At 33.7% G+C, this 27,023-nt stretch overlaps 5 protein-coding genes across 7 annotated transcripts; 2 read left to right on the forward strand and 3 right to left on the reverse strand.

The window, feature by feature from the left end:
- Positions 1-7,183: 7,183 nt before the first annotated feature.
- Positions 7,184-16,042, reverse strand: LOC113234932 (protein Mo25). Of its 2 annotated transcripts, none has more exons than XM_026470461.1 (7): positions 15,926-16,042; positions 15,494-15,680; positions 12,357-12,473; positions 12,006-12,148; positions 11,120-11,288; positions 9,974-10,243; positions 7,184-7,983 (listed from the first exon to the last, which is right to left on the reverse strand). In XM_026470461.1, the coding sequence occupies exons 2-7, from the start codon at positions 15,620-15,622 to the stop codon at positions 7,804-7,806; spliced, it is 1,008 nt and encodes a 335-aa protein (XP_026326246.1). In that variant the 5' UTR covers positions 15,623-15,680; positions 15,926-16,042; the 3' UTR covers positions 7,184-7,803. The 2 variants fall into 2 exon arrangements, with proteins under 2 accessions (XP_026326246.1, XP_026326241.1); XM_026470456.1 differs by having other exon boundaries at positions 15,818-15,969.
- Positions 16,043-16,221: 179 nt separating this feature from the next.
- Positions 16,222-19,554, forward strand: LOC113231914 (lysine--tRNA ligase). Of its 2 annotated transcripts, none has more exons than XM_026466463.1 (8): positions 16,222-16,337; positions 16,528-16,906; positions 17,023-17,274; positions 17,526-17,918; positions 17,994-18,176; positions 18,302-18,462; positions 18,594-18,834; positions 19,317-19,554. In XM_026466463.1, exons 1-8 carry the CDS (start codon positions 16,303-16,305, stop codon positions 19,407-19,409), a joined length of 1,737 nt encoding a protein of 578 aa, XP_026322248.1. In that variant the 5' UTR covers positions 16,222-16,302; the 3' UTR covers positions 19,410-19,554. The 2 variants fall into 2 exon arrangements, with proteins under 2 accessions (XP_026322248.1, XP_026322242.1); XM_026466457.1 differs by having other exon boundaries at positions 16,302-16,454.
- Positions 19,555-19,568: 14 nt separating this feature from the next.
- LOC113231927 (deubiquitinase OTUD6B) lies at positions 19,569-20,551 on the reverse strand. Its single transcript, XM_026466473.1, has one exon. The coding sequence runs from the start codon at positions 20,534-20,536 to the stop codon at positions 19,682-19,684; it is 855 nt and encodes a 284-aa protein (XP_026322258.1). The 5' UTR covers positions 20,537-20,551; the 3' UTR covers positions 19,569-19,681.
- A 1,052-nt stretch (positions 20,552-21,603) lies between these two features.
- On the forward strand, positions 21,604-22,970 carry LOC113234274 (platelet-activating factor acetylhydrolase IB subunit beta homolog). The gene is made up of 4 exons (XM_026469577.1): positions 21,604-21,734; positions 21,849-22,055; positions 22,156-22,278; positions 22,376-22,970. The coding sequence occupies exons 1-4, from the start codon at positions 21,669-21,671 to the stop codon at positions 22,655-22,657; spliced, it is 678 nt and encodes a 225-aa protein (XP_026325362.1). The 5' UTR covers positions 21,604-21,668; the 3' UTR covers positions 22,658-22,970.
- Positions 22,971-24,288: 1,318 nt separating this feature from the next.
- Positions 24,289-26,707, reverse strand: LOC113233789 (NADH dehydrogenase (ubiquinone) complex I, assembly factor 6). Its single transcript, XM_026468992.1, has 5 exons — positions 26,601-26,707; positions 26,246-26,483; positions 25,646-25,878; positions 24,945-25,107; positions 24,289-24,704 (listed from the first exon to the last, which is right to left on the reverse strand). Exons 1-5 carry the CDS (start codon positions 26,705-26,707, stop codon positions 24,525-24,527), a joined length of 921 nt encoding a protein of 306 aa, XP_026324777.1. The 3' UTR covers positions 24,289-24,524.
- Between the last annotated feature and the right edge of the window lie 316 nt (positions 26,708-27,023).

The raw sequence follows: 27,023 nt of genomic DNA on the forward strand, positions 1-27,023 counted from the left end.
CAAATAACTTAAGAGCAATATATGTAGTTGCATTACAATACAAAATTGCAAAATAATATAATTTTAGTAGAGTTAGTTAGAGCTCTTAAAAAGCCGGTTAATATGACGAGATAATTACAACGAAAATTATGGAAGTATACAAAATTGACTGAAAAAACACGCTTGACTTGGATCGCGAGTAATATCTATAAAAGTTCTAGAAGGAAGCGATAGGTTTTTAGAAAGATTGTTTGTATTGAATGTATATAAAAAGAAATTAACGTGAGTAGGAATATTTTTTATTACTATTGGGGTATGTAGTATTCCCTATTGTATCTCGTTTATAAATTTTAAACTCATCGCAATTGTACCTTGTAATAGTTGAACCCAAATTATCGCTTTTCTTAGCTATTCATATACTAAGGGTCTAGCCAATAAACAATCAAGACCGAACATTGAAACCGTAAATAATATTACCACCTTTGTTTTTTAAGAAATTTGGTTAAGGGGTTTTTAATCAATTACCAACGGAAATGGCATCTATGACCGTCAAACACCCGGAAACCACCGCAATGTTCTATAAATTGAGTATGGGAGTCGCGTTTGTTTAGGAGTTGAAGGATGGTGATTGAAACTATTAAACTGAGGGTCTTTTTATGGAATTGAAACACAGAATAGTAGTTTTTTATTTATGAGACAACATGAAGCGCAATTGTCCAAATCAACGGAGTTAATTTGTATAAGGCTCAATTTACATTGCAGCGGAAGCGAATTTTTATAGCGATATTGTACATAGTATAATGAACTTTATGATCAATTGTTGTAACGTACAAACTAGATACAAGCCAAAAACAGGTTGTGCGCCTTCCGGAGAATTCTCGCGCACTAAGCATGCTCGAGAACGCTCGTGCATTGTAGAGTATGCTTAGTGTTGGGTCATAGAAAAATTGCCGTTTTGAAAAAATATTTTTCAGAAAAATAAATCTTTTCTTGGTATTTTTTCCAATATTTATCCAGTTTTGACGTTGACACCTGTCAAAAGTTAAATTTGCTTAACGAAAACGATGGAGCCATTAAAAAGGTTTCGTTGTTGTGTCTTTCTTTTCTTTCTCTACTTCTCAACTATACAAGTTTATTTTAAAATTCATGCTAATGAACCGTTGACCTACCAATAAGTGGAGATCGGGTCTAATACAAAAACCACGAAAAAAATGTCCGAAGTTAACCTATACAAACGTAATGACATATAACGAAATGTAAAAATGTGTCATTGCAATACTGCCCAATTTCGCTTGCAACAATTAAGGGCCCACAACACCATATTCAGCTTCCACTGGAAACTTACTTAATGCACCATATTTAGCTTCGACTGGAAATTACTTGAACACAAGAGTAATGGAATAACCTTTCTTGTAAATATTAATTAATTTTTATATATATTATTATGTCGAATTTTGTACAAATTCATTTAAAGGTATAATGAAGAGTTGGGCAGATACATACATACAAATATTACGACGAACGTGAAAATAAGCGTGTGCTATAAGAAATGTACCGGTATTCCAACTAAACGTAAACTTAAATATCCGTAATTCCGAAAACCGTTACGCTTTCGAATAATTTTGATGCTTTTCTCCAAGACAAAATTAACTTTTGTTTTGTAATCTCGTATCGTAAAAAAATACATTTGACATTATGATAATTCGAACTAACGTTATTTCGGGCAAATGTACAGACTTCTGATAGGTAATCCCAAGCCGTAAAACGAGTACAACAATATTTTGTTAGTTATTGGTAACGTTTAATAAAAAAATCATTATAAAAATAGGATCAAAGCGACTCCATAGTTTCTTCGTTCTAAATATTTCAATCGCTTGTGGTTCGAACAATTGAAAATGACCAAGAAGTTTATATAAGCTTCTTGAAACTGAAGTAATGGGTCTGTTTCCATCTTTTGCGCATGCAATGTGTAGAAAAAGGACAGTTAGCTATTTGATTATTTTGTGTGCTTTTGTAATTTATTTATATTTATATTATTAATTATATTTATAAATTAAATACTATAAAATTGTACAAAATAACACTTTTAAATGAGAACTATGATAACACAATATATTTGTTTAGTGAAAATATGATACAGAATCCTGTTTTTACTAAAATAAAAAAAATATAAATAAATATAAAATAAAAAAATAAAAATTACTGCAGTAACTTTTACAAGTTATTATTATATGGTACTGCATGATTGACAACCGCGCTGTCAGTCGAATAAACGAAGACCGTCGATTGACGCTCTGTATGCGATTTTAACGCCCTACAGGTGCGGACATTTTTTAGCGCGAACCCGACGACGTCCATATATTGGTAGGTCAATGTAATGAACCTTAAAATATATTTCTAAACGTAGGGCATAATATGAGTGTTCAAAATTATATTTTTCCAAATTTTCCCATTTTTCGGATTTTTTTCCGGAAATATTTCCACGATTTAAAATTTTTCGGGGAATTACCAACAGTAAGTATACTCGTGCATTGGCGGGAACTCCGCAGCAGCCGTCGGCGACGTTTGGCGAATCCACGGGAAGCAGTGAGATGTCAAACGTCTTCGAAATAGGTTGTGTACATACCGTGACAGACAAACACAGATTAAGATTTTTTTTATAACATCAAGTGACGGGACGAACAAGTGCGCGTGATGGTAAGCTACACGCCTGTCCGTAACAGTTACAGTGCCACTCGGAGCTTTAAACTGCAAAATCTAAGGTGCACCTCCACTGCGCCCGTCTCCCTGAGACATAAGTTAACAAGTCCCATGTGCCTGTAATTTCACTAGCGCCCTTATCCTTCAAAACCGGGACACAGTAATGCTGACATTACTACTTGGCGGCAGAAATAGATAAGGTGGCACTACTACCCTAGACGAACTCTTTCACAAGGCGCTCTGCTGCTACTAAATTAAATGACCTATTTGGCGTAAAAATATGATTGTTTCAATAGCTTGAAACTTTAGTGACTAAAATTCTAAATATAATGCACTGGAAAAAGTCATAAAAAGTAGGTGGACAGTGATATAAATCTTTGCGAAACAAATTGTCCAAAAAGTTTTCGGCAAATCATGACCTCAAATAAACGCACACGCGCACATACCAATAGCATAACCCATAACATTTAAATAGTTTGATAATAATGGAAACATATTGACTAAATATTTTGCTGGCATTAAAAATAAATAAGTATGGTTTACCATAACGCACAATTTTTTTTGGAGTAATAATAACAATATCGCAAACACTCAACATAGCCCCGCACTAGGGAAACCCCGTATCGCGGCTGCCATGGACACATAACATAGACAACCACAAATTACACGCAAACACGAGAGAAATAAATGTAGGCCATATAAACACTTCTCTCGGCCCGGGAATCGAAACCGGGACCTCTGCGTGGCAGTTCAGCATTTTAATCGTTTTTTTAATTTAAATATCCATTTTCTCTTTCTTTCTTTTCTCTTCTGCTTCAAAAATATGAGACAAAAAACATAAGCCTCTGCGTTAGCAGTCTGGTAAAAACAATATCCACGTCCATCAACTTTGTCATGTAAAAGATCTACACTAAACAACTGAACACCTAATACAGGCCCAAAGGCGCAGAGCATTCCCGCGACGGCGCGCGTCTTCACGCGTAGCGATACGAATTTATCTTTCATTCCGCCGCAATATAAATTGAGCCTAAGAGTGGTTGTCAATTCAAATACGTTGCATTCGGTCTGAACATTTTTGTTGGCCCGATTTTCATTATAAAAAAGTTTCTGTAGGTCTTACCCGATTTTGTATGGTAGTTCACAAAAATCAGTGTACTGATCTCTTTTACAATAGGCTTGAATTGGTATGTACGTCGATAAAATTATAATTAACTTGTAGTTCGATGTGAGACTCATCGCATGAGCGTAACATGATCAGCAAAGCAAAAAAAAATTGTATATTATATTGTAAGTTGTGATTATTTTTGTCCATTGTAATAATATATTGTTTTGAGTACCAGCATTGTTTTGTACAACAATGTGAAAAATGTCGTATCTCAAGAAGTTTTATTTTTGACATAATTCTTTATTCAATCCCACTAACCTACCAACAAATAGGTCAATGTTCAATCCATTTAATTTTAAATTCTTAAACGATCCCTTGGATTTTTCCTTAAAGATTTTATCAACGGCTGTGTTACGTTTGTGCGCAGGTCTTTAGATGTTTAGAATAACTAAATATTTATTAATAACATCTAGTTATATTACTATAAAATAGTCTTAAGGTTTTAGTTGAATATGTTCAGTTAATATGCCTTATTTTGTTGTTGCCTCATAAATGTTTATAAGTAGATTTCCAAGTTTACGATTATTTTCTATTTAAAAATCTATGTGTTTTTTTTCATCACAGCATTACAGTATGGATTGCGTTGAATAATATTGTTTCGTGCTTTAAAAATGGGAATGAGGCAGTGATTAATTTGTCATTATCAGTTCTTCCATAATTTATAGTTTTAGTTTTGATTTAAAATTTACTTATGTTACTATTGTGTTGAGGTGGCAATGTGAACCATCACATTTATAATTCAGTCTGTAATAGAGCCTATTTATTCTTATTAAAATTAACCATATCTACATGTAAATCTTATTACGCGCAGATTGAAATTATTTTATGTTTAAGAGACTTGAGTTTTTTCCAGACCAGGGTATAAAGGTTACATTTTATTTAAAAGCCCTGTAAAAAATCTGAAGAAGGATTTTCTTTTTCCTGTAAATTTGTGTACGTAGCGCAATATCAATCATGTCACACAAGAACCCCTCTCCTTCGCTCCTACATATTTGGTAAGCTGAACTCGAATATGCTCACGCGATCCAGTAGAAACAACCTGCTGCGCTCGTGTGCACTTCAAAAAGCTACGATATTTAAAAAGTGATAAATTATTTTCTTCTGTCATTTAAGGTATAGAGTTCATTTCACCGACATGTAGTAAAACTGTTGGTTTTCGGAAACGTTTGTTTTTTTGGAACGAAAGCTCCAAACTTTGCATTCTACTTCGGATATTTTACAGATGGAAAACATGTCTTGTATAGTTCCAAGTGAGATATGTTGTACATTTGATTACTCTGCTTGTCTTTCAAATAAAAATCTTGATGGTATCCCTAACACTTCTTTCATTAAAATATGTATGCAATATTCAATATGCACTATTCCAGTGTTACCAGAATTGAATTAAAGAAAAATTAGGGCATAAATCGTGATTTAGCCATAACATGTGCAACCTTAAAAGTGAATCGGTCGGATCTGTTGCAAAATTCTAGAATTGATCTCTTTGTTTAGATATTATATTTATTTTCACAACGTAGAGTTCATATACTTTATTTTACACATCATACACTCGTTAACATTGTTTTTTAATACGTCACGAAACCAAATATAGTCACAAGTCGTAACTCGAAATTGTGGAATTGAGAAAACTCGATTTGAAAATTTAAAAAACTTTTTTTAACTTTTAAACGAGTTTTCTCAATCTCATAATTTTGAGTTGCGACTAGTCTTGGATTGTAGAAAAATTTTCATTTTGAAAATAATATTTTTCCACATATGACAGTTGATACTTGTCAAAAGTTGAAGACACTGAACCAAAACAATGGAGCACTGGAGCATTGTAAGTCAATGATTGGAGCCATTAAAAATATTTTTTTGCCTGCATTTTTTTGTCCACTCATTTTAAATCTCGTTTTTCTCTAACTTGCTTTTAGCTAAAATTTTAACCCTAAATAAAATTTCAAAACATATTTTTAAACGTAGAACAAAATAATATGAGCTTTTGAATTATATTTTTCCAATTTTTCAGATTTTCCGGAAAAAATTCCTCTACATGAAATTAATCAGAAAATTACCCAACTCTAGCTACGACAGGATTTGGTTTCATGCGCGATGAACTTAGTAGAATAAATCATACTTTGAAGCCCTTCGAAATAATTGGTCTACTTTCCCGATCTGTCCACTTATTTTTCCCGATTCGTCTACTTTCCTCTTTGGTCTACTTTCCCATTTTGTCTACTTTCCTGTTTAGTATATTTTCTCGTTTGGTCTACTTTCCCATTTGGTCTACTTTCCCAATAGGTTCACTTTAATGATGCGTCTACTCAGATAATCTCAGTACAGAGTACTAAAAAAAACCGACCTCAATAGTTTGTGGAATTACATCTATTTGCCAAGTTTTTATTAAAATCGATTACCAGAAAGTGCGCGAAACCGGATTCACCGCCTAGTTTGCCACCTTTAGAGGTACAATATTTTTTCAAAATGGGACCCCTACTGAGGTACTTACTCTCTTTCCAACAAAAAAGGATCATAAAAATCGGTTCACAAATCCGGCCGGAGTTATCGTGTAACATACATACAAAAAAAAAATATAGTCGATTGAGTACTTCCTCCTTTTTTAAGCCGGTTAAAAACTGTCTACTTGATTTTGTTTTTTCAAATCATGGTTAACGTAAAGCGGCTATTAATATCGAAAATATAAAAAATATAATCCATGACAATCTGCAATTATGCAATCACCTGTTTTTGAAAATTTGTAAAGCGGACATGCCAATGGTGGAGCATTTGGACAAGTGAACCGATCGGGAAAGTAGACCGATCTAGAAAGTAGGCGAAATGGGAAATGGACTAATCGGGAAATACAAGTGGACCAATCGGGAATGTGGACCGATCGGGTAAGTAGACGTATCGGGAAAGTGGACCATTTGGACAAGTTGAACTGATCGGGAAAGTAGACGAATAGTGAAAGTGGACTGATTGGGAAAGTAGACCGATTGTACCGAAGTGCTTTGAAATATGGGTACGCCGGAATAAGATAGTAAGTAGAAGTCTTACTAAAAGACAGGTAACTTTAAAACGGCGGACTGACTAATCTACTTTTTTTTAGAACAGACTAGTAAAATTTTAAAAATTTGATTATGATGACGCTAGAACACGGCGCGATAATTAAAATAAAGCAGAGAAACTTAAAAATAAAGCAATAAGTGATATAAATATCTTATTGTATTCAGTTTCGATAGAATGTAATTGCATTTATGACACTGACAAAATAAAACGTTATACATTCAAATTATGATACAGAAATTTGGACAGATATTGTACTTACATAAGAAACATATTTTATGTATTTAATTTTTCACTAAGTAAATAAAATATATCAGACTCGAATTAAATAGCTATAATAGATGAAAATATACAACCATCGTATATCAGGAAACTTATTGAAGATACCATACACACTTTTCAGTTTTAACAATTTAATTTACCGACATTGATTTACGATATAAAAAAAACAATAGTTACGAATGACATTAATGGTATCGAGATGTTAACTTTCGGATCGGCAACCTACTTTTTGTCGAATTTACTTCTAGAAACCATAACATAGTAAGCTAAACGTGACAAAATATAATATTTCGATGCGACTCTGGAGCCGTCACTAAACACGTCATAAAAACTAAACATGGTTTTAACAACTTACAAAACATATAAGTCAAACCATTAAAATAAGTAACACTAATACCTACAAATCTTTATTAAAAATGTTAATTTGCTCGTAGCACAAATATACTCTTCCCTGACTGATCACAGACCAAATGTAAAATCCGTTTAGAAATCTAATTGTTGCTGAACCTTGTGGCTGGCGCGAAGCCCTGCGCACGACACCCTCTTGGTGACTTAGAAGCGTTTAAATATTATAGCATCTATAACTAACTTCTTTTTGAGGAGGAAGTGGCGAAAATGAAATGCAATAGTCGTTAGTGTTCCACCGGCTTGAGCTCTTTGATTTGCTTTATAAGGTAAGCCTTTTCGTCATTGAACTGCTCGTCCTCGGAACGATCTGTGTGGAACTTGGTAAGGAAATCTACCAGCTTGTCTTGATTTCTTAGCAGGATATCCAGGATTGGTTTTGGTTTATTTGGGTTGGCTACGAATACCTGAAACAATGTATGTTACCAATAATAAGACCTCATTACATATTATGTAACTTGTCTTGAATAAACCTTTTAGGTTAAAAGGTTTATTCAAGACAAGTTACATAATATTATAACTATAATAATTTAATTTTAATGTTTTAAGATTCTGCAAACTACAGTGGGAAACGCGTCAAACGCCCAATGGACATTAAAATGTAATAATTAATTACATGCTTCAGGCTCAAGTAAGAATGCCTTCAGTTTTGTATGAAAAATGTACTTTTGTGGATGTTTTCTAGGTCATATAACAATAATAATAATTTACAATGGGCTGCAGAATGTACTCTTCAAGTTTTACGATATTTTTTGTTTTCATTTTTGTTACAGACATTCAAAATTATTTCTAAAAAAATTATATACACACCATCCTTTTGTTAATTTTGTATTGATATAAAATTGTTTATATTTTTTACTAAAATTGTTTACTAATCTGTCGTGTATTTATAGGTTTATAAGAGACTTGTCCAGCACTAAGACAAACCGATGTAGGTTTAGGGATGTGAAGAAAAGATGTGATATAATATAATTGAATAAAATAAAATAGATGAAGACGATACAGTCGAACTAGGAAGTCCTTTATCTCAACATGTAGTGCCTTTCCTCTTGATAAAAGCAATGTAATATATATTGAATATAATATAGTTGTAAAGATGAATGCGATATTATTTATTATAATAATGTACACTGGGCATTTACTTGATCATAGGAATAATATTGTGTGGGTCTGAATCACTTCACATATTATGTACATTTTGATGTTCACGGGGCCTTAAGAGTTTAATGCAATTTTTACACGCTACACGATTCTAATAAACGTAACATGTGTTCACTCAAATTATTAACTCGCTGCAGACTAGGCCATAAATACTCAGAGCGGGAATGCAATATTGTGCTCTCTCTCCAACTTGCTTAGTGTTGAGCGTATGCGACGGATGTCCAAGCCCGTTATTGAAAAAAAAAGTAGTTATGAGCGCTGTTGTTGCGGAGTTCTATGAGTAATTTATTATCTGTTGTTGTTTAATATTGCAACCTTGTTTATTTTAATACAATCCTTAACAATAATGTGTTAACATTTTTGATGGAAATTAAAGATTCCATCGATCTTCTAACGTACGTCTTCTAAATCGATAGCATATTTATCAACTGTAGCAATGCACAGCCCTGCGTTTACATCACAGAGCAATAAATATAATAGAAGTGCTGAGTTTGCCTGTCACGTGTGCCAATAGTTCCCGAAGTTCCGCAAACTTCACCTCAGTCCACCATTTTCGCTTTGTACGTTATAACTTATAACCTTATAACTTGGACCTTTTCAAGGCGAGACTGAATAGACATTATTTAGGTGTGCATGTATACCGTCATCATCACTTTTCATCAGATGAGATGGAGGTCATTTGTGCATTTGCGCAGTTATTTTTTTTACGAGTATATCAGGTTAAAACCCGGTGCTTTGTTAATGCCAAGTTTTAATCGGGTTGAAACCCATTAAAGCCCGAAGTCGATAGCACAAACTATATACAACTAAATATTTGTAAATTTTTTTTTGTTAAAATGTAATGATATTATTATAAAGTGTTTATTGCTTGCTTACATATTTTGCCTTCCTAAATTCACATTGAAATCAATCGATACAAAAACGTTATCGTATACACTTGAATCAATTTTCACAAAAATCGAATCGTAATGTGCATCCCCAGTAGTGAGAGTTGACAGGATTGCAAGGTGGGTATTGTGTGGAGTTACCTCTTTTTCGTCTAAAAAAGATTTTCTATACCGAAATATCTAATAAGTATGGAATTTTACCAAATGTCTTATTATTTTACGCGTTTAATGTCGCAAGCGCAAAGGCGCAAGCCTACGATATAGGGCGGAAAGGGTCAAAACCTTTGGGTAAAACCCCGTGCGGGTTGATTAGGTTTTGACCCACTGCCCATCTCTAATGCGAACGTACCTTGAAAACATGGAAAGCTTCAAACTGTATGTTACGTGACTTCTCTTTAAGCATATTCATCATCAGCTTAAGATTGTCAGGGTTGGTGATGTAACGGGTCATAATGGAGAAATTGTGTCGGTCCAGTAGCAATTCGCCAAGGAGTTTTAGGCTCTGCCGTCGAGTCACATAGTTCTCGGAATTCAAAAGTCGCTGATAGTGGCTGAACACTTTGTCGTAGTTAGCTTCTAGAAACTCGGCGCACAACATTTTGTGTCGCGTTAGCAATTCCTGGAAATACAAATGATACAACTATAACACTTTATTCCTTGCTCAGTTTTTACTTCGCGTGCTATTTAGCAGGTTTAGCGGCAAGTCCTCCATCGTCAATTGTGATACGAGTAGCGGCTGAAAAGTGTCTTGAACATCAGTACCTTCGTGCCATCTGATCCTATAAAGGGGCTCCAACTGAAATCAGTGTCATAGCAGTGGAGCTGTGACATATCGTCGCCTTACTTTCTCAAACTCTTATCTTAAAAAAAAGTAACTGAAATGCAAAAAATGTATTGTATTTGTATACACATATTTGCAGAATGATTTCACATCACATTTCCTTCACATTCACACACTGGCTTTTACCTATTCTTAAAGTAATGCATCCAAATTTACATCCTTGATAAGAAATTTAAAATAAATAGAAATTCTTGCCATATGCTGAGTTGGATCCGTTTCAGCTTATAATTTTAATCATTAATTTATTCTCTATAAGTCTTAATAAGCTGAATTCTTTCTTTCATGATCGTGATGTATTCGTGGTACAACTTTTTTTTTAAAGTTAGTGATACTCTATGTTCGCTTTGCATGGACACCATGTCGGAAAAAAAAGCAAAATGTTTAAAAATTAGCAACTACTTTTTTTAACAAATTAATGTGCCTTTACAACAAATATAATTAGCGCTTTTCCCTTACTGGGATATTGAATTAAAAGTAGCTATGGTCGTCTTTTATTATATACTTAAACATATTACTTTTCAGCCACCTATCGTATTTTAAAAAAAGTTGATAATGTTTGCGATACTTGTAACAGTCTCTAAATATGTATCTAAATTTAAAACCTCACTTATCTGACTACAGAATAGTGACACAAAATATTTAAATATTACAAACCTTAAAAGTAGAAAAGGCATCTGAGGCAATATCAAAAGTGGATACTTCTACATAACGGAAGAAATTGTAAAAATCGTCAGAATACAGCATTATCTTGGCCAAGGCTTCGTATCGTGCGCACTCCCGCAGCATAGTTCCACAGTTTGAAGCAATCTCTTGGTGTTCATACCTGCAATGCAATAAATGTCATAAACAATAATGAGCAATAACATTCGCATTTCCAGTGACGAAGAGAATCACCTGTATTATCTGAAGATATCTTTCTCTTTTCTTGGCTTTTCGCCATTACAGTTTCAGCCACTTGTTTTCAAAACGACGAAACTTATAACAACTTATTATTGATGAAATTTGGAAACGCGTTTTAGTAAGGTGGGGCAAAAGAGGGATCAGGCAAGGCACTATGAGATATAAATAAACAATTAGTACATATAAATATAATATAAACATTATATTATTATTACCTATAACAGCTACGTTTGTAAACCACTTATATAGTGACTTAATTATAAGGCAAAGCGCACACTGCAGGTAAAGCGCGGCATTTTGCCCGAAAATGTGTAAAGTAAACTTATGAATATTTACATAACAATTAATGCCGCAAACAAAACTGCGTTGCCAGATGTCTTTGTTGCAGCCGTCTGCAGGACGACTTCGCAATTATAGCTGGAAGCTATTGTATAAATGGAGCGCTAAAGACATCTATACTTAGCAATGGATGATATGCAAGTTCAACGGATAGATAGAGATCAACTGGAGCACCAACATACCTGTTGGTTTGGTACCAATAGACATTTAATACCTAATATAACAGAATGAAAGTCTGTTAATAAGTACAAACGAGAAAGCTTCCAATTAGTCTCTATTGTGCAGGCAAAAATACACTTACCCAGACATCAAAGTGAAGAGTATCTCTGGTTTGGTACATATGTACTCAACCGTAGGCGACCGCGTGCCGATCTGACGCCTTAAGACATTGTTGAACACCTGTGCTACATCCTTTTTCCCTTCAAAGTCGATGCGGTTAAGGTTCTAAAAAAACATTCACAGTTACAAAAAAAAGAAATTTATGATTCTTGCGTGATTATTTTTAAAATGTAAAACTTGACAAGATACCTTTGGTCCCTGAAGTGGTAGCATTAGTATGTATGTAATTATTTTAAATTTCGGAATATGACCAGGGATCTACCTTGACACCTTACACATGCGATGAGTCAGCGGCTTAATAATGGTTATATACCTGAATAAGGAACAGCAGCAGGTTTGTGTTGTATAGTTCTTGTGCCAGTTGGGCAACGATGATGTCCGTCTGGGGCTCTGCATCGGATGTTCCATACAGCATGTTCTTTATTAATAACTAATGAAAAAAACATTGTATCCAGTGAGTATGAGTATAAATAATTATTGATAATTTTATATAGCATCAGTATGTATAGTGAGTGATTGTCATGTCAATTTCAGTCTAACCATAAATACACAACTCATTGCAATATTACGTGAATTTGAAGAAGTAATAGTTGGCCTATATATTGTCCCACTGCTGGGCACAGACCTCCTGTCACAACGAGAGGCCTTGGGTTGGGAACTACCCACGCGGACCCAATGGGGATTGGGAACTTCACACACATCATTCAATTGCTTTGCAGATGTGTGCAGATTTCCTCACAATGTTTTCCTTTCCCGAAACAACACCAATGGTAAATTTTAAATTAAATTTCAGACATAAATTCTCAAAAACTTAGTGGTGTATGCCCGGATTTGAACCCACGATCCTCTGCTTGAGAGGCGATAGGTTAACCCATTAGGCTACCCAGCTTTGTTTCTTTTCCATATGCGTGCATTAACATATGGTAGGTCAATGTATACACGTATGTAATTAAAGGTGTGCTCCCTGAGTTTTACAATACTTAAGAGCTCTCATGCCAAAAAAGTTTTGACGTTGGCTCCGCCCAAATTTGTGAAACAAATATATGCCTGAAGTTCGCGTGACATGCGACAGATGTTGAATTTTGCGCATTAAAAGTACCAAATTCGTTTTAGCGGAATAACTTTTCTTAATCCCTTAAAAAAATCCGTAGTGACAGTTGTCGATCATGTATAAATATAATTAATTATCTAATTTTTGTCCTAATAATCTGTAGCATTTCGAGGATAAATCGAAAAAATGTGATAATTAGAGGTCATTTCGTGATTTTTATCTATCGAGGAAACTTTAATGTTTTATGTTTCTGATTAATGTCTATGCTTGAATATATCGTATTTACTCGTACAATATTTTATTTTTAACTTTAAAGTGGATATACCCCTCCAAAATCAAATCGAAGATTAGGAATTTTTCCTCTGCTCCCTCTTAATCCAACACTACCTCTTTTGTTGTTTATAAAGAATGGACCAACAACTCAAGAGGATTGCTAATGACGATACAAGACAGCGCGTAGTCGGGTATTTAGTACCTATTAGTATACCAAATGGCGCGATGAGTACCAAATAGGTATTTTGATAAATAATTTGATCTACATCAACGAGTTGCAATTGGACAAAGCTATTCTAATTTCTAGTAATAACAAACAAATCATATAAATAATAAAAATTACTTCCAAGCTATTGATCAGCGTCATCTGCATATAAGATGGGATTTTTGACCTTTTTCAGAATTACGACCTGCAATATGGATATTAGCAGTCCTCTAGAATTATTGATCCCTGATAATAATTTAAAAAATATTTTCTATTGCTGCACTCTAGGCATCAAAACTAACACGCAAAAAGAGTGCATGCGTATGTTATGTATGCCATCTCACTTACAAAATTATGGAAACTATATAGACTGAGCAAGGAAAATTTTCTAATAAAAAGATTATAATTACCCTCGCTACATATCAACTTAAAATATATTATAATGCATCTCACTTTTACATAAAATTTAATAGTCGTTGTTGTTGTTGTTGTAAACAATACAACCTTAAGTATCATAAATCTATGACTAGCTCGTTATATTGTTGATTTTGTTGTGAATATTCCTAAACATTAATTCATTGTATTCTAAAGTTATTTTCACTATTGACTGACTTCAATACTTATTAGCATATACACACATAGATTTTCTTTTGTGACAAAGTCTAAAAGTTATCTTTTCAGTAATGGTAAAAACGGCTGTAGGTACTTAATGGTACTTTATAGTACCAGCTCTTTTTATGTTCCTGAACAGAAACCAAACCATTTTAAATAAACCTACACTAAGTGCTGTGTTACAAGTAACAATTTCAAAATTAGTTAAAGACGTCCCTTTTTTCTGGTGATTATTATAGAACTCATATACACTTCCAGACACATCATTCGAGCCACCACGCATTTGCAGTATTATGTGCCCTACTAAGCTTAAACAATGTTTGGTTGATCAAAAACCATTACACAAATTTGAAACCAGTACACTAAACTACTTTTCCATAAGTCCTTCTTGGGAATTTAGATTTGCAAAACCAGGGGAAAACTTTTTCTTCTATGATAACACTATTTTTGTATTTTAGCCTCTTACGACGAAAATGCGAGGTGGCTCGAATTATGTGCCCAGGAGTATATAATAAGGTCATTTATTATCTCCCAAAATGTACAAAACATAAGTAAATGATTGAAGGCAGGAGCACAAAGTAGGTATGCGACTATTATAGTATAAGAAATTCATCCACAAAAACCAAACCAGTGTTTCTGTTGGTGCACAAGGCTCTAATTATTAGCTACACTACAGTATATTGGCCACTATACTATAGTACCTAACAATAAACAACTTTTTGACATTATTGTCCTATTTAAAGTGTAAGTACAGGTGATTCATAAGACAATAATGTAGGTACTACATGAGCTTGTCACTTCAGTGTTTAGCTTATACTGCCATGTATAATTAAACACTGATAAATGGAATAAGGAACTAGGACAATCAAGACCACATGGGACTTCAATTTTAAGTTTGAAACCTAATTGTAACATTTAAGATAAGAATATCATGCTCTTGACTGTACATACTGATAAAAAATGCAATTTGAATATTATAAGCAAGTGTTTATTATTCATGGCTTTTAGTGTACACAACAAAACAAACACACCATATACAGAATAACTATGGATTAATTATCCATTTTATTGTGATGACTTGATGAGTGAAATTCATGAATACTATACAGATTATTAAATATCAATCAATTCACTTTACAAACATTCTTTCTATACTTAGATAATACAAAAATTACAACAAGAAACCTAACAAACTGATAACCCATGGCAAGGCTTGATTTTATAATACGACGGTAATGTTTCGTCTCGCCCTCCAAAATGTTTTCTACAACGCAATGTCGTAAAACGGATCAAATACATATTCACTTACCAAGTTCTTGCTCACATCTTCCTGTGCCTTCTCTGCCTTCTTATCGCCCCTTTCTAGCGCCGTCACTGCATCCTTCAACGATCTGACAAGCTCCGCTGGGCTCTTCTGGGACTTACCAAAAAGAGGCATAGTATTTTTGCGGTAATTTAGACAAGATCTAAGTAATTCTGTCTACATAAGATTGTACCTGTAATCACCAAGCAAAACGCATAAAAGACAATCGCACTGCATCACAAACATCATAAAATTGTACATGTACTACTTGCATTTGATATTCACGAGAAGGCAAGAGAAATAAAATGAGATTTGACAAATTTACCAAACCTTTTCAAACTTGACGTATTAGTCACACAATGTTACGCTACTTCACGCCCCATTGAATTTCTTAGTAAAAGAAAAGGAAATACACAAATGATGCGGAATATAACTTACTTTCAGAATAAAAATTACAATTATTCCTAGCGAGACGGACCACAGGCGTAACGAACAGCTGTGATGTCAATACAAATGTTGCCATTTCAATTTAATTCGATATTTTGTGTTCGGATATTTACTCGGTTCTGAAAATGAGAACTTTATTTTGAACCTAAGTTTTATTTTATATAGTGCATATATAGTGAGTGAGTAATCCTAGATAAATGTGTCTGTGGAGTAACCACTCTGCTGCTCAAAATTGTCTATGACTATAATTATTCACTCACTGATTCATTTACGTGTAAAAAAATTTTGAGGTTGGAGTTGTGTGTTGGAGCTAGGCTTTCTCGCACGTTATTATCTCTAAAGCGTAATCAAAAAGTATTAGCCTCGTCATGGCAGATTCTTCCAGCGAAACAATATCAAAGAAGTGAGTATTGTGAGTGATAATGATTACTACAAGAACTTTTGCCGCCATAACTGGCGTTTGTAGGCATCAAATTTCGTTCAGCCGTTTGATAAATTTTTCTACTGCAATCAGCAAACGGTTGGTTGATTTCGTTATTATGTGGCTTGTTATATTATTTAAACTCAGGCCTTACGTTGTATGTGTTTTGTAGCGAATTAAAGAGGCGGCTAAAAGCTGAACAAAAACTGAAGGAGAAAACCGAAAAGGCCGCAGAGCAGCTGGTCGCGCCAGCTGCTGAAAAGAAAGCCTTAAAGGCGGCGGAGGAAGAAATCAGCCCTAATGAGTATTACAAACTTCGCACGGCTGCCATCTCGGCACTCAAGAAAGGCCCGAAAGAAGACCATCCCTACCCACACAAATTCAATGTTTCGATCTCATTGGAAGAGTTTATTGAAACCTACAAAAATTTGCAAAGTGGAGAAGTATTAGAAAATGTAACTGTATCTGTGGCTGGTAGAGTCCATTCTATAAGACAGTCTGGTGCTAAACTAATTTTTTATGATTTAAGAGGAGAGGGTGTCAAACTTCAGGTTTGTTTTGTATTCAATAATAGGTTTTTATTTATAAATATTTAGTTACAAATAATAACCTATAAGAAACAATAACTTCAGTTGTTAGTAAATAATTATTACATCATAACTTTCAGGTAATGGCAAATGCAAAAATGTATGAATCTGAAGACAAATTTGAAATGGACACTGACAAGCTGCGGAGAGGTGACATCATTGGTTGTGTGGGGCATCCTGGCAAGACCAAGAAGGGAGAACTCTCCATCATCCCCAGATCCATTAAGCTCCTAGCTCCTTGCCTTCACATGCTTCCACATCTACACTTTGGACTTAAGGATAAAGAAACGAGATTTAGGAAGAGATATTTAGATTTGATCTTAAATGATAAGGTTTTTTATTTGCTATTATTAAATGTTTTATTATAATGACTAATAATTTCATGTTTGAAGTGTCTGAGCAAAAAAACCTTTAAGTCACATTTTGATTTGTTCTTCTCTTAACGCCAATTTGTAGTTTTTGTACATATATTAGGACACATCCACTAAATGACTGTAGACGAAATTAGAATCAAAATTTTCTGGATTTATTAGTTTTCTTTCGAAGTTCATTTGTAACAAAAATTTTACAATATCTTTTCTAGGTTAGACAAATCTTCTATACCAGAGCAAAAATTATATCTTATGTGAGGAGGTTTTTTGATAATCTGGGCTTCCTGGAAATAGAGACACCAATGATGAACATGATTCCCGGAGGAGCTGCGGCCAAGCCGTTCGTCACACATCACAATGATTTGAACATGGATTTGTATATGAGGATTGCTCCAGAGTTGTATCACAAGATGTTAGTTGTCGGTGGCCTGGACAGAGTATATGAAATTGGAAGACAGTTCAGGAATGAAGGCATTGATTTAACTCACAATCCTGAGTTCACAACTTGTGAATTTTATATAGCTTATGCAGATTACAATGATGTTATTGTTATAACAGAAAGCTTAATTTCTGGTATGGTGAAAAGTATTCATGGTACATACAAGGTACATATTTTTTTTATTATTAAGGTACAACATTACAGCTTCTAAGAGATAACATACCCTAATAAATATTTCCAGATTAAATATCATCCAGATGGACCAGATGGTGAGGAGGTGGAAATAGATTTTACACCTCCTTTTGCAAGAATGCCCATGATTCCTACTTTAGAGAAAGCTCTTGGTGTTAAATTACCTCCAGCAGACCAGTTCACTACACCTGAAGTAAATGCTTTGCTCTGTCAATTGTGTGAAAAACATGAGGTAAAAATAGAATTTTTAAATATCTTAAATTACAATCTTTTATAATTAAGTTCTAAGTTTTTTCCATTTTATTCAATTAATGCATGATGCATTAAGAACTCAAATAATAAGGCTTTTGTTTGTAGGTGGAGTGTCCACCACCAAGGACTACAGCAAGATTGTTAGATAAATTGGTTGGTGAATTCCTAGAAGAAAAGTGTATTAACCCAACATTTATTTTAGACCATCCACAAATCATGAGTCCTTTGTCTAAATATCATCGTGATTTGCCTGGATTGACTGAGAGGCAAGACTGTTATTTATTGCATCATATTATTGTGCTAATGGACCACGCATGTGATTAATGATGACCTAATTCTTATCTTATTGTGCACTTTTTACTTTTATCTCTACAAAGTATGACAACCATGCTTACAGATTTGAGCTGTTTATTATGAAGAAAGAAGTATGCAATGCATATACAGAATTAAATGACCCGGAAACGCAGAGAGAGCGGTTTGAGCAGCAAGCAAAGGATCGTGCAGCTGGTGATGATGAAGCACCACCATCTGATGAAGGTTTCTGCACAGCTTTGGAGTATGGCCTCCCACCTACTGGAGGCTGGGGAATGGGCATTGATCGCTTAACCATGTTCCTTACAGACTCCAATAATATCAAGGCTAGTAGAGCAATTTAGTATATAAACAAGTTTAGAGCAGGGTTTCCCAACATTTTTTTCTAGTCATGGACCCCCCTCAAAATGACAAAGAGCCCATGGATCCTTTCGAATAAGATAAAAAGCTAGGTTTAGCTTTTACAAGCTTATATTGTTTGCAGTAAACTTTACTTCATTAAATATGGATAGTTGGTGTGACATTGCTGTTCCATTATGTTAGGTAAGCTCGCCATGGACCCCCAGCATTTAGGGGTCCATGGACCACAGGTTAGGAATCGCTGGTTTAGAGTAACTTACAGTCCTTGTAAGGGGTAACTTAAGGTTATTAAGTCATACTTAAAACACTGCCCTGCACAGGAATAAAGACATGTTATTGATGTAGTGGATACAATACTCCATTCATAGTTCACATCTACATTATTGAAGATCTTAATTATTACTTTTGAGTGATGTGATGTATTGAAATCTTAAACTGTTTTTTTCAGGAGGTCTTGCTGTTTCCGGCAATGAAACCTGATGAGCCCAATAAAAATACTGAAGAAAATGCAGCAGAAAATTCAGTACAAAATGGAGCATAATAGTTTTTAAGTGTGTATTATTTGTGTTCTTTGTTGACCTGCTATTGTAAACCTTTATATTGTTTTGAATTATAATGTAATAAATTATTACTATTATATGTACACTAGAACATGCAACTTTCTATTTGTATAATTAAACACAGAAGTTAGAATTTTTCTGTATTTTCAGTTTTACATGGTCATGAAAGACATGGGTGTATTGTATAAAAAAACTGAACAAATAATTTAAATACACCTCTAAATACTATTACATGTGCTTGAGTGGTATAAATTTATTTTTCTACATTTGCATCATTTTCTATGTCTACAGGACATGTTGAATTGTAATGTTCACCTAGGCTGTACATATGTCTATGATAAGATATTACTAAGGGTGGGCCTGGAAATTCGTCTCCTTGCTGAATAGAGTCTGGCCCAGTTGCTTGCACAACATTAATAGGACATTTTAAAGAATTTGATAATGCTTTGATTTCCAACTGGCCACCCCAGACTTTAGTACTGGTAATTTTATTGCAATAATCTTCAAATTCAGCTTCAGTGAGCATATCACAAGTTTTAGGGTTACTCATGAATGGCAAAAAACCATCCTTGTGTTCTCTGATGTACTCTGCAACATTCTTTCTAAGTTCATCAACAGACAGCGATTTTTGTCGAGTGCTTTCTAATTGATGGGCAACAGCTTTATATAAGCAGTCCCCGTCTGACGGTATTGGGAATATTCTCAACTTGCTTTTCTGTAATTTTTCCGAAACAGCCTGAAGTTCCAGGTTCCTGGGCCCATTGATGTTCTCTTTCTCCTGCAACTTTATTTGTTCCTCCCTTTCTTTCTCTTGTAATATTTTTTTGTCTCTCCGTTTCTGAGCCTTAGAGATTTTTAGTTTCGCTATTTCATTATCGATTGATTCAATGTTTTCGGCGTCAGAAGTTTTCTGAACTGCTTCGAGTTCTTGTTTGTGACGAATCTCTAGCGCAGTCTCCAGCCTGGCTATTTCAGCAGTAACTTCTTTCTTCTTAGTTTTGTCATTCTTTGCAGTTTTTTTTAGAGCTTGTATTTGTGCCTGTAATTCCTTCTTTTCTTTTTTATGCCTATTCTCAACAGATGTTAGTTCGTAACATTGGTCTTCCATTATTTAAATAACAATTTTTTCAAAAATTTTTAATTTGCCATTTAAAAATCTAACATTTTTTATGTCTGAAATACGATTAAAATTTTGAGGTTAAAATTTTTTTCTTCTTTCCATAAAGGAAAAGGCAAAGGTTTTACACCATACAGCCAAGTCTTGGCACATTATTCTTTTTTGGTACCTACATGAATTATGTTTCTGTAAATACTGTATAGGCCGCCACAAAGAGGATAGGCAATTTGAGGCGGCGCGCTTGGATTGACTCGGGATTCCTTAGAACGGGCCGATACGGGTATTTTAGTTCGAGATTCGTATAATTTCGCGTTTTAATCTTCGATTAAGGCACAATAGCACTATCCTATTCCACTTTAAACTAGATTTCACAAAATAATTGAAAGTCAAAATAAAAACGACACTTTTCCCTCCAAAAGGTCCAGAGCGAAATCTTTTGAGGTTAAAACATGATTTGACATTTGACAGATGATGAGAACGAGAACCGCTATATAAGTTGGGTACCTAATTTTCCAAAAAATTTCAAATAGTGGAAATTTTTCCAGAAAAATTCCCGTAAAATTAGAATAATTTTTAAAATTGGAAAGATTTATTTAGATAGGCACATATCATGGTCAAAATTTTTGAAACATCTTTTGAAGTTTTATTTGGCGTGAATTATAAAATAAACTTGTAAATCACAATTGTAAATCTTTTAGATTTACAAGTTAGCCACTTATTATAGAATAATATTACCCAACAGTATTCACAGCTTTTAAAAAATGGTCTTTATAATTGTATGGGTCGTATTCCAGAACTCTACTCAATGCTCAAGTCCACTAGTGCTTTAAATCATACTCCAATCCTGACTCCAATACGACCCTATAATTCTGTTCCATAAAATAAAGAGATGAGAAAGAGATAGCGTTATTCTGGAAACTATACTTTTGACTGTTTGGACCGTAGACGACCGTCTAGTTTGGACCGCTTTTTTAATCTGTAGTTCACTATGTAGTCTGTGATTGTGATTCTGTAAAGTGAGGTAAGGTGAGGTGAGGGTGGGAGGAGAAAGAATATTTAGCGCTGGATGGATCGTCTTGTTGTGATTGTTTAAAACATTTTATAAACTACTATAATAGTAATAATGAATCCCTGCACCATGGCTAGCCCTCAAGTGGACACTGATGGTGACGGGCGGTGGAACAGTATTGTAAGTTACGAGATAACAATTTTTCGCATGCACTTGTGAATCTACGTGGTTCCGAATACATTTAGAAGGAATCTGCATTTTTCCAACTAAAAGTCCTAACTGTATTCGTTACAGCATAACAGGTTTCTATCAGATGCTAAGGGAAAGGAAGCCGATGTCATATTTATGGGCGATTCTATTTTACAAGCTTTAGAACATACTGAAGTTTGGAACCAGTGGTTTTCACCTCTTCATTGCCTTAATTTTAGTATCCACAAGGATCAAACACAAAATGTTATCTGGCGCATTAAAAACGGTGAATTGGATTATGTCGATCCTAAGGTTTGTTGTTACGTTTCTAATTTTATTATTTTATTTATTTTTTTATAATTCAATGAAAAAAAGGTTAATATATTTGAAATTCATATAATTTTAATTTTAGGTGATAGTAGTACATGTTGGCACTAATAATGTTGAACATACAGCCGAGCAAGTATGTGAAGGCATTTTAGAAATAATAAGAACTATCAGGGAAAAACACCCAAGTGCTTACATTGTGTTACCTGTGAGTATTTAACATGTTTATTATTATTATTATTATGAAAATATACATACTTATAGTTTGGCATATGTAATAAACATAAAAAAACTTGTTATTACAGAGTCTGCTCCCAAGAGGTCAGTATCCTAATGCTTTGAGAGACAAAAATTCAGCAGTAAATCAGCTACTGAAAGAAAAAGTTTCCAATATGAACAAAGTAGAAATGGTGTCTATTGACAAGGGTTTCATTCAGAATGATGGGACAATAAGTCATCATGACATGCACGACTATCTCCTGCCTTCGAATGCTGCCTGTCGAAAGGCTTTTGAGCCAATTTATGACCTCCTACAGCAAATTTTGTCTGAGGGAGAACCCGAAAAAGATCTAACTCCCTCAGAGTAATGAAATGAGTTAGATGGCAGTTAGAAAGGCAGCATGCTCATTGTGATGAAACATTTATTAGTACTTATGTTAGCTTTTGTATCTTAGTCTTAAGTATCTCATGTTTAAATAGTTTTTATATCTTTTACATTCCAAAATTTTTATATTGCAACATTCCCTGATTGGCTGTGCTTTACCGATTTGAAATTGTGTTTTAAATTTTGCAAAAAAATCTTAAGTTTATGAAGTTGAAAAAGACTTGTGTACATTTTACAGGGTTTAGTACTTAAAGGTGGATTATTTCCTAGCCATAATTTAAAGCAATTTGAAGTATATCTTGATCACTCTTACTTTTTTAATTTACTGTTGAACACCTAGTATACCTTTGATTGAGAATATGTAAAATTCTTATTTTTTATCAGGGTTATATATTATTTTCTATTTAATGAAGTGATATTTTGTGCAACACCCTACTGTTATGGAATTGATAGCTACCAAAGATTTTTAAATGTTTCTTACCAAAATGTAAGTTTCTTATCAACACAATATATTACAAGGCATATATTTAAGAAGTTTGGTGTAAACATCACTGACAAGTCAATTACCTTATAAAAACAACACAAATAGCTTTTAAATTGCTGCTCACTAACTTCTTTAGTGTTCGCATATTGTTATAAATCTATTTTTGATACCAACATACACAGTATCATCTTAATTGGGTATAAGATCTTAAGACTTGCAATTTCTGTTTAATTTCGTAAACCAATGCAGCTAGTATTATAAGTTGAAGTTATTGCTTAGAAAGTACATGTGAAATTAGTAACCTTAATTTTACTTGCTAGTGTATTCCTTCCAAGAGTTTGTTAACTATATGTAAGAGTAGTATGGTAGCGACCTTTAGCTCTATGTAGGCGTTCTATTATTTAAGGTACTTTTAGGTACTCCGGTTGCCAAACAAGTTGCTTGAATCTCAATTGTTAAAAAAAATATTTATTTGCATGAACAAGCTTGAGAGTAAAAATTGCAATTTTTTCCTACATCGTTTAATTTTATGGATTTACCACCATGTTTGAGTCTGCCCTCCTTATTACAACTAATGTAATCTACATTTTTAGCGAAATTGAGTTATTAACATAATTATCTGGGATCAGTGAAACGAGATCTACAGAACTACAGGTTTTTTTTTTATAACATTTAGTTTTAGTTTTATTGTTAAAGTTAAATCAGCATAATTTTTTTTTAAGTGCCAATAAAACTTAAGTGCTAATATCTCGAAATGCAAATGCATTATTTATGACAAGGACGGCAGAATTTTTGACATGTCCATTAAATAGTAGAGGGAAACTATGGATGAACAGCATACGCCCACAGCAATGGAGCAGTGCTTATAGTATGACAATTTGGTGAAATTACAGGCACAGGAGACTTATCAATTTAGGTCTCTGTGTGACGGGAGCAGTGGCAGAGCTTTGTGTTTCAAGCTCTGAGTGGCACTGCAACTGTTATGGACAGGCGTGTCGCTTGTCATCAGGCGCACGACTTGTTCATCCCATCACTTGGTATCATTAAAAAAAATAGTTCTTTATTACCTATTGTTGGTTTTGGCTCAGTTATTCTGGTTACAGAGATGAAGGGTTAAGTTACGTTGAGTTGCGGACACCAGCCCGTTACACCAAGTACCAAGTACAGAGATACTCAGTTATTCTGGTTACAGAGATGAAGGGTTATTTAGGCCTGAACAAAGCCATTTCAATAATACTAATAAATAATGGCAAGATGGAATTCAAATTCCTGTGAACCTTTCAATAATAACAGTAAATATAATTTTGTAATAATTTACTTTTTCATAAGTATTTATTCAATGCCTATAATTTTAATAGTAACTATGTTAATATTTGTTGACAAACCTTTTATAATACATAATAAGTGGTAGAGTAGCATTAGCACGTTGCAATGATTTATCAAAAACACTGAAGTTGCTTTTTTGCAGTTTCTTTAAATAGACATCTACTGAAGTTGCTGGCAAGAATATCTGTTTAGCTAATTTAGGTACTTGTATACTTCTTGCCTGAAAAGTAAATAGAACCAATTATTATATTATACACTAGTGTTATCTTATATGAATGAGAAAAATGATCTTATTATTTGTGCCCACTGGTTAAGAACATAAAGGTATATTTTAAACATGGGTATTTTTCCATTGTACCTCAGGATACACTTGCGGTAAGTTAAAATTGTTTTCCCTTTAGTACTAAAATACTGAATACTTTCTAACATACTGAAATATTGTAAATTTTTTGAAACTTACCTTTTCTAAATGACTATTAGCTCTACTAGCAATTTCAAAGACAGCATTCTTCAATTCTTCACTGTCATTGCTTCTTAGAACTGCCTCTTGGCTGACTTTGTTCTTCATCAAAATGTCCATTGGCAAAGATACAATTTTATAACGATTTGCGACTTGTATCGACCTAAGAAACATGTTAGGTATATCTTTCTAAAGAAGTAATAAATATTTCATACGCTTTGAAAATTGGTGTGATTTACATTTCGCTCTTGAAACCAAACAAAGTTGTAACTCAAAAATGGTGATATTGTGAAAACACAATTTGAAAGTTTAAAAAAATACTGAATGGATCTTATTGTGAATAATGTGATTATTTTTATTTAGTTACCCATTATAAACTAGAATATAAATATATTGGTTTCATTCAGTAATTATTTGAACTTTCAAATCATGTTTTCTCAATTCCACAATTTTGAGTTATGACAATATTTAGTTTCATGTGTGATTTAAGAAATCTATAGCACGTTCAGCAATTGAGTTTAGGTCACCTTTACAGCAGGTTTAAAATAATTGCTAAGCCACCTGGCTCCTTTTTTATCGCTTCTCATACATGCAAGTCTCCTTAAAATATATTTTTCGCTAGAAAACATTCTTTTAATTTCTATCCATGTGAAAAATATTTTCAAAATCAAGCTTAGTTTAACAAGCGAATATGTACTTACCGAAGAATATTGGCTAGACCTTGAGCTTTGCCTAAATGAGATGCTGCATGATCGGCATGTACGTCAGTGATCTCAGCAACAGCTAATAGTAAATAATAAATGGAAGAAACAGATTCCTCTGAATATTTTTCTATGTCTTCCAAGGTTTGAAAATATTTTGATTTCAATATGCTGTTCCTTGATGTTATTAATTTCTCAAGATGTCTCTTTGGTAAATTGTAACACTTGCATATCTGAATCCAAAATTATAATTTTTTATGTATTAAATATTCTAAACTAGGCCACTAGAAATTCAGGGATAATAAAATCACGAACATAACAATGACAATGTCAAAATGCTATTTACCTGATATTGGAACTCTAAATTCTGAATTGACCCCACTTTAATATGATGACTGACCATATAAAATATGTATAACAAACTGAAATCTTGGCTTATTTACGTACAGCTAATAAAAAGCAAAATTCACCAAGACTGATCTGTATGGTTTTAAATCTCTTTGCCTTTTCCTTAATGGAAAAAAACAAAAAAACAACAACCTAGATGGTTCAAGTATATGGAAGAGATATGTTAAATTAAAAATGGTATGAGCAGTTCACCTTAAACAGCTCTTTTAATGTAGGATTGGCAGGTATATTATTAATATCTTGGTCTTTTTTGTATATACTTTGGAGTGCATCATTCCAAAATTGCAGTCTAAAGACGGCATTATACTGGTCATTAGTTTGGTCCTGTACTCGCGCCACTTCGACGTTAAAAGCTCGTATAACTAATGCCGGCGTGCGAATCGATTTTGTCATAAGAAGAGTTGCCAGAAAGTTCTCATAATCATGCTGTCTATCTGTAAAGTAAAAACAAAGTACCAGACCACATCAGGCGTACAACTATCAAAGAAAAACGAAGATAACAGCAAAATGAAAATAGCAATAATAAAAAAGTAGTAGACATAAATACCTTACGATGTTTGTGCAATAATCGAGAGCACATTCACTGGAAGCAAGATTTTGTGCAAAGGATCTTGTTATAGTAACTACCTTATATGATTTCTTTAGAGTAATCATATTATTTGCTTGATTTTCCTTTAGAAATGTAAAATTATTTCTTCTAGGTTATAATATTTCATTTGACAATTCGAGTTTCTTTTCTTCTTTCATGGCTTTTCGCGATTAGCGTTTCAGCCACTTACAAAGTGACTGAAAAATTTGACTTGTTCTTGAAATGGAGAAACTTATTTTATCTTCACCCTTTCTCCACCTTCCTAATCCCGTTTCCAATTGGAATATTATAGTGTATGTACTCATGTACATTTTAGAGGATGGAAAGAGTACATATTGACCTACCAATAAAGGTCAATGATGTACTCTTTCCATCCTCTAA

Source organism: Hyposmocoma kahamanoa, unplaced genomic scaffold (genome assembly GCF_003589595.1).
Source record: "Hyposmocoma kahamanoa isolate Upper Pololo Valley unplaced genomic scaffold, ASM358959v1 102, whole genome shotgun sequence".
NCBI classification, from domain to species: Eukaryota; Metazoa; Arthropoda; class Insecta; order Lepidoptera; family Cosmopterigidae; genus Hyposmocoma; species Hyposmocoma kahamanoa.